An 8,150-nucleotide genomic window follows, 5' to 3' on the forward strand; every position below is an offset into this window, starting at 1 on the left:
GACTTGAGACTGGACTTGACTTGGGTTCTGGTGACTTGGGACTTGACTCTGACTTGTACTCTGATGACTTGAAAAGGTTTCTAAAGTCTTGACTTGAGATCTTGTGTTTGTGTAAATGACTTAGATTGAAAGTGATGAGATTTGTTCCAGCAGACGACTGAATTTAAATTCTGTTTTCTGAATTTGTATGGAATGATTGAATTTATTACTTTATTTATAACTCATGATGCTCTTACCAAGTTTTTATCCTATTAAAACCATATTGCATTGAAAAGTCCTAGATATTTAGTTTTCTTTAAGATATTAAATTTATACTGGACTCTTGATTTGTTCTGACTTGACTTGCTGTTCTACATTTAGACTTTGGACTTGACATTAATGACATGGACTTGACTTGGACTTGACTTGGACTTGACTTGGACTTGACTTAGTAATCTACATTTAGACTTGTGCCTCAAGACTTGAGACTGACTTGGGACTCGAGCAAAGTTGACTTGGTCACACCTCTGTAACTCAACAGTTCATTGTCTTGAGGTGTCTCTCTCTCTGTCTCTCTCTCTCTGTCTGTCTCTCTCTCTCCCTCTCTCTGTCTCTCTCTCTCTCTCCCTCTCTCTGTCTCTCTCTCTCCCTCTCTCTGTCTCTCTCTCTCCCTCTCTCTGTCTCTCTCTCTCCCTCTCTCTCTCTGTCTCTCTCTCTCTCTCTCTCTCTCTCTCTCTCTCTCTCCCTCTCTCTCTCTCCCTCTCTCCTCTCTCTCTCTCTCTCTCTCTCTCTCTCTCTCTCTCCAGCCTGGCGATCGGCTCGGTCCTGGGTCACGCGGCGGCGGTGCAGCAGCAGCTGAGTCTGGTCTGGGTGGACGCTCACGCCGACATCAACACGCCGCTCAGCTCCCCCACAGGAAACCTGCACGGACAGCCGGTGTCCTACCTGCTCCACGAGCTGCAGGCCAAGGTGACGCCCAGCTGGAGGACAGGCCAGTCTGACCAGTTCCTGCTCTTTTCCTGCTTTACATCTCTGTAGATCGTTTTCCCGCTTTTATTACGTTTGGAGATATTTGACGTTTTTCCTTCCGTCTTAGTTGTTTTTCAAAGTGAATATTCTGAAGCAAATTCTGTCTAAATATTACAAGTTCCTCCCAGTAAAGTAGAACACAGCAATTTCAAGCTGTAACTGTGTAAAATCTTTAGCTTTATTTTCCATTTAACTGTAGCTGGAGGAAGAGTCTTGCTTTAGTTTCTCTGCTGGCTTGACTGGGGTGTGATTGACAGGAGGCGGGGCCTAACGGAACCACAGAGAACGTTCGCTATTGGTTGAAAGATTTATTTTGGAGAGGAAAACACGGAAATGTAGCAGCAGTGTGTAAATACATTTTCAGAAATTAGAAGGTTAATGTTTTTACCTTGACTTTTCTAAAAAAAAAAAAAAAAAGGAAAAAGTAGAACTTAATGGGTTTTCATTTCAGAGCTCAAAGCAATAAAGACTAGAAAATTTGAAAGGATGTTTAGACTTTTGATATCCAGTGTTTGTTCACCCTGCAAAGCAAGGAAATGCAAAATAAAAAGAATAATCCAAACAAGAGATAGAAGAGGAACGTCACAAGTGGGGCTAGAGGTTGAGCTTGAGCTTGTGTGTGTGTGTGTGTGTGTGTGTGTGTGTGTGTGTGTGTGTGTGTGTGTGTGTGCACCAGCAGACACATGATTTGAATGAAAAGTCTCGTCATTTTCCAGCATTTCATCTCAGTATGACCCGTCCTTCCACAAACATTGATTAAGTCTGGCGCCGCGCCGCATTTCCTTTTACAGTCAGTGTGTGTTTTTTTAATCCTAGACTTAATGTCATCTCTGTCTGGAAAACCATCGCATAAATATCTCATCACCCACTTATCCTTTACTTTATGTCTTTCCCTGTGGGCCTGTAATTGCAATATGTTGAGTCACTCTACATTTGCAAAGTTCATCACTGGTGCAATATTCTTATTTTGACCATAAGAAAAGGTCAGCAGACTGATCTGAACACAAGGCAGTTTCTACAGAAATAGTCGTATGAGCAAATGGTTTGTATGGAAGCCCGTTTCCACCAGTGTGATGAAAAAAACGGTCCTGTAAGTCATTATAATGAGAAACTTTCTCAAAATAATGAGTTAGTATCTCAAAATAATGAGAAACCTTCTCAAAATAATGAGAAACCTTCTCAAAATGAGTTAGTATCTCAAAATAATGAGAAACCTTCTCAAAATAATGAGTTAGTATCTCAAAATAATGAGTTAGTATCTCAAAATAATGAGAAACCTTCTCAAAATAATGAGTTAGTATCTCAAAATAATGAGAAACCTTCTCAAAATAATGACTTAGTATCTCAAAATAATGAGAAACTTTCTCAAAATAATGAGAAACCTTCTCAAAATAATGACTTAGTATCTCAAAATAATGAGAAACTTTCTCAAAATAATGAGAAACCTCAAAATAATGACTTAGTATCTCAAAATAATGAGAAACTTTCTCAAAATAATGAGAAACCTCAAAATAATGACTTAGTATCTCAAAATAATGACTTAGTATCTCAAAATAATAGATACTAAGTCATTATTTTGAGAAAGTTTCTCATTATAATGAGTTAGTATCTCAAAATAATGAGTTAGTATCTCAAAATAATAAGTTAGTATCTCAAAATAATGAGTTAGTATCTCAAAATAATGAGAAACTTTCTCAAAACACAATCTTTTTTTTTTTCATCACACTGGCAGAAATGGGCTTCCATAGGTCTGAGATGAAGTGCTGTTTGAATGTACCGGAGTCTCAAAAAGTAATCCAAAACAAATCTGATTCCAGTTCCTGTAACTTTTATCTAACATGATGGACTTGTCTGTCTCTTCTTCTGTGGTGTTCGTACCAGTTAAGAACTCCTGCTCTTTTCCTACTTTACATCTCTGTGGATCGTTTTCCAGTGTTATCATGCTTGGAGATATTTGCCATTTTTCCTTCGTCTTAGTTGTTTTTCAAAGTAAATATTCTGAAACTGTCTAAATATTACGAGTTACTCCCAGTAAAGTAGAGCACATCAATTTAGCTAGCTAACTAACTTATCTAGCCTTATTTTCCATTTCACTGTAGCTGGCAGAAATGGGCTTCCATAGGTCTGAGATGAAGTGCTGTTTGTGGACTGAAGAGGAAAAACAGCAGATAAAAACAACATATCAGTTCAGATTGTTTTCCTTGTGGTGTTTAAACTCTCTGGGACTAAAAGCTGATAATCGTGTCCTAGATGAAAATGCAGCGTGGATCTTAGTCAAACCGATATGTGAAGATAACAGAACTTTAACCTTCAAATTACTTCAACCTTCAAAAGATAAAATGTCTACCGGCAGTGGAGCGAAGATCTTCAGGTCTTAACGTCTGGAGATGGGAACATGGAGGTGAAGCAGATTATGGTATTACTACAGAAACTTTCATCGCAACTTTAATTCACTCACAAAACGTTTTTCCTCATGAAAACGGTTGAAAGAGAGAAAAAACAAGCAGAGAGCAAACACACTGAACAATCCTCCAACTGTCAAAGCTGCAGACTCTGTGTCGCATTTTCCCAGCAGTACATGAACGCAGCATAATAGTTCTGGCTAAAAAAAAACAGAAAATCATGTAATGGCAGAAATCCCAGATCCAGATCAGCACCAAAATCTAATCTTCTAATCTAATAATCTTTGGACTGAGAGCGATGTCACCAGATTTCAGCAAAATCGGTTTAGAACTTTCTGTTTAGAAATGAAAGAACTTCCATCAGAGATCAAAGCATTCAAAGTGTGATAAAGATGTCACCATTAAAAAACTTTCATAAATAGATACAACATACCAAATATTATAATGTTAGGATGCTTTTGGGAAACCGGACCTTATGTCACTGACCGTCTCCATATTTGTGCCTCCAGATTCCCGTCTTGCCAAACTTCTCCTGGGTCAAGCCTTGCATAGCAGCCAAAGATCTCGTCTACATCGGCCTGAGAGACGTGGATCCAGAGGAACAGTACGTTTCTGCATTTGTTTTAATTGAAAATGGTAGTTGTTTTTTTTTTTTGTTGTTCTTGATATAGAGGAGGGCAGAGAACAGGAGGGACAGTAGAGAAGGTTCTTGTTCCCACAGCAGAGATGGAGGCTCTTTAAGTGGCAATAAGTACGATTTTTATTTTTTACTGCCCCATAGCACAAAATGCCCTTAATCTGTGGTTGATAGATTTGTTGATGATAATGACTAAAACCCTTGTTGACGAAGGCTTTTTTTTGTGCAATTTTGTCAACCAAGACTATGACGAGTAGGAATATTCCGTCCGATGATGATATTTGAAATAGTTTTATTTCATTATAGTATTGATGAAAATATGATGAAATGCAAAAACACTTTAGCATATAGTATGGGTAACACTTTACAATAAGGGTTAGTTAATGCTTAATAAGGGTTAGTTAATGCTTATTAAGCTTAATTAACAGTTAACTAATGTGTAATTTACTAATGGTATTTCATGTTAACTAAGGTATTAATTTATACATTATTTAATAGTTTATAAAGATGACTAATAATAATGTATAAATGAATACCTTACTTAACATGAACATCATTAGTAAATGATTACCAGACACATTAGTTAACTGTTAATTAAGGGTTAGTTAATACTTATTAAGCATTAACTAACCCTTAATTAATATACCCTTATTGTAAAGTGTTACCATAGTATGTTATGCAATCATAGTTTTTGGAAAATATTGACTGATGAATCTTAGGTAGCAACATTTTTCTCAAATGGATATGTAGCATTTTGTGAACGACAGCTCTCATGTATTGATCGGTTGATTGAAACTTGATTGGTTTGTCTTCTTCTCCAGTTACATCCTGAAGTTCCTGGGCATCAAGGTGTTTTCCATGACGGAGGTGGACCGACTCGGCATAGCGAGAGTGATGGAGGAGACCTGTGACTATCTCTCTGACAAGTAGGCCGACCCGCTGGTTCCTCCTTACAGGCTGTGTGCTCTGAACCTGAACCTGATCAATACTCACATGTTATCACACAAACCTTTTGCTTCTACTCTTTTAAATCAGAAAATAAAAAAGAAATGCCATTGACAAAATTATTGACACCCTAAACTTTTGAACAGTTTGAACCATTTTTATCAATCAGCAATTGCCTTGTGCAAAATTCTCCACATCCTCAATCTTGTCTAGTTTGAAATCAAATTTGAAGGATTTTTGGAGAATTTTGCAGAAGAAGAGTTTTCTTCTTTCTTCTCCCAGCTGCTGCTGTCAGATGTCCAAAGTTTCAACCGTTGGATTTTTGAAGCGTGTTTTGGGATTTTTGTCTCGCTGGAAGACTCCTGACCTTCGACGGAGACTTTGGGTCCAACATTGTCTCTAAAACAGTGATTCTCAACCTTTTTCATATCAAGGACCCCTAATTTAGTCCACATTAGAACCACGGACCCCCATTTGATGAGATTTTGTCTCTCGGACCCAAATCTGAGAATATTTTTATTATTAGATATGATTTTGTCCAGAACTCCATGACTATTTGTATTGTAGGTAGAGAGATAACAGAGAAACTATGATCAGAACAGTCATTCTTCTACATTCTCTAATTGTGTTAACGTCTTGTCAATTAAATAATGCTGAAGTTTAACAATTCATCAATTTGCTGGGGACCCCCTGGAACCTCCTCAAGGACCCCTGGTGGTCCCCGGACCCCACGTTGAGAACCACTGCTCTAAAACACCTTGATAACCTCCTGATTTCATGGTGCCAGGCACGTGTTCAAGGCCCCGAGTCCTGAGTGCCAGAGGCAGAGCAGCAAAACTCACAACATCTCTGAACCTCCTTCATATTTTCTTGAAAGCTTCCCTTCCCTTGATTGATTGATTAGATTATCTAAACTTGGGCAATATTTGTAAAATCTTGTTGTGTCTGACTTCCTCAGACAATTCTCTGGTTTTCTTTTTTCTTTCTCCGTGCTCATTGTGCTACACAGTGACAGCAGAAGAAGCTCTTTTCTCCATTCAAACTGGCTGAATTATTGTTTTTCATATTGAGATATATATTGATATATTTTATATTGAGAACCAGCTGCTTGATATCAAAATTATTTCTAACAACTTTCAAAACAGTAAAGCCATTTTAGGATTTTTATGTGGAACAAACTAAGATTTAGTCTTTTTTTCAGGGTTTTTTTTCTTTCCCACTGCAAAGCAAAGAAACACCTTTTCGACACTTTTTTGATGTCGTGTGTGCCAATATTTTCAGCCACTACTGTAAACATGATGTATTTTTTTCAGATTCCATAAATCACCTAATGACTCTCTGGGGGGGGTCCCGACCTCCATGTTGAGAACCATTTTTGTCATATCATTAAATATATCATTTAATTATAAAAGCTTAAGGGTTCAAGTTGAATTAAATATTATGGATTTGAGAGTGCCGGTGCTTCCAAATCAATCAGAAAGCAGATCAACTGATTACAGACCGATACTAAAACCGATGCTGTTCTACTTGTTTTACTTTCTCCGTTAACAGAGTGAAGAAGCCGATCCACCTGAGCTACGACGTCGACGCCATCGACCCGTCGGTGACCCCGGCCACCGGGACGCCGGTGGTGGGCGGGCTGAGCTACAGGGAGGGGGTCTACATCACAGAGACCCTCTGCCAGACAGGTGGGAACACAGCAGCAACATACTTCATTAAAAGTGAAATTTCTGCATTCAAAAGTCAAGTCAGGTTTATTTATATAGCACAATTCATACTCAACTCAAAGTGCTTTACATGATTAACAGAGAGAAATAAAAACAGATGATAAGATAAAAGTAAATAAGTAAAAGTAAGAAAATTAAAAACAAGAAAAGAGTTTCTGAACACTGAAAGTTAGAGTAAGGGCAACATTAGTGTTACAGTATAAAAATCTAAGTTCTGTTGATACAAGTAAATACATAAACCGCGTGCACATATTTACATATATTTGGAGTTAAAGTGCTAAGAGTTTAATTATAGGCGATGGAGAACATAAAAGTTTTAAGCCTAGTTTTAAAAGTGGTTACAGTTGGAGCATGTCTAAGATCATTTGGAAGTCTGTAAAAGTTTACTTCAGTAAAAACATAGAAGTATTAGCGGTAAAATGTACTGGAGTATCAAAAGTAATCCAAAACAAATCTGATTCCAGTTCCTGTAACTTTTATCTAACATGATGGACTTGTCTGTCTCTTCTTCTGTGGTGTTCGTACCAGTTAAGAACACATGAAGAAATAGCTGAATATGAGCATCAGTCCAGACTTCATTTTGTTCTGCTAGGCTTTCCAAGCATGAGGAACCACCTCCGTCTCCTTCTACCCATAATCCCTTGTGTTTCGGGGTGGTTTCCTGTAGTCAAACCGCACCTTAGTTCTCTTGTTAGAGGACCAAGACTCTCTGTGCCGTTATTTGGTGCCACCAGAGGTCAAAGGTCATCGTTCTCACCTGGACAAACCAACTGAACTGAAGGAGAAAACACTGCAGAGTTCAGAGAAACCGATCTGTGAACGCAGCCTTAACTCTGTGTCCTGTCCTCTCCTCTCCTCTCCTCTCCTCTCCTTGTCTCCTCTCCTCTCTCCTCTCCTCTCCTCTCCTCCCCTCTTCTCTCCCCTCCCCTCCCCTCTCCTCTCCTCTCCTCTCCTCTCCTTGTCTCCTCTCCTCTCCTCTCCTCTCCTCTCCTCTCCTCTCTGCAGGTCTCCTGTCAGCGGTGGACATGGTGGAGGTGAACCCTCTGAGGGGCCGGACGGAGCAGGAGGTCCAGTCCACGGTCGGGACGGCGGTGGATCTGCTGCTCGGCTGCTTCGGGCGCGGGCGGGAGGGAAGCCACTCGCCCGACTACCGCCTGCCTGAGCCTTGACCTGCAGGGAGACAGGGAAACAGACGCTCCCTGACCACCAGCCTGAGCTAACAGGACAGAAAACACGCTTTGAAAAACTCTGTTGTTGTCATTAATTCTCAAACCTTCAGAGGAAATATTAAAGCTGCACTAGGCAACTTCGCATGCTGGAGGTAACCGTTTGAATTATTGAGGACTTCAGTACCCAGAAATCCTGTTAAGGTGAGGTCAGTAAACGTCTCACAGCTCGCTCATGTTTACCAAACCAAAGAGTGGAGAGAGG

At 39.4% G+C, this 8,150-nt stretch overlaps 1 protein-coding gene across 1 annotated transcript in view; it reads left to right on the forward strand.

The window, feature by feature from the left end:
• Positions 1-7,888, forward strand: part of arg1 (arginase 1) — an 8,432-nt gene extending 544 nt beyond the window's left edge. The window contains exons 2-6 of the mRNA XM_071513865.1: positions 786-948; positions 3,920-4,014; positions 4,869-4,973; positions 6,544-6,680; positions 7,725-7,888. Of these exons, the coding sequence (XP_071369966.1) occupies positions 786-948; positions 3,920-4,014; positions 4,869-4,973; positions 6,544-6,680; positions 7,725-7,888 (664 nt within the window). The remainder of the gene's footprint in view (positions 1-785; positions 949-3,919; positions 4,015-4,868; positions 4,974-6,543; positions 6,681-7,724) is intronic.
• The last annotated feature ends 262 nt before the right edge of the window (positions 7,889-8,150 follow it).

This window comes from Centroberyx affinis, unplaced genomic scaffold (assembly GCF_046629955.1).
Source record: "Centroberyx affinis isolate AG114_WGS23_722 - 3 ecotype Tasmania unplaced genomic scaffold, CSIRO-AGI_Caff_v1 ptg007590l_1, whole genome shotgun sequence".
NCBI classification, from domain to species: domain Eukaryota; kingdom Metazoa; phylum Chordata; class Actinopteri; order Beryciformes; family Berycidae; genus Centroberyx; species Centroberyx affinis.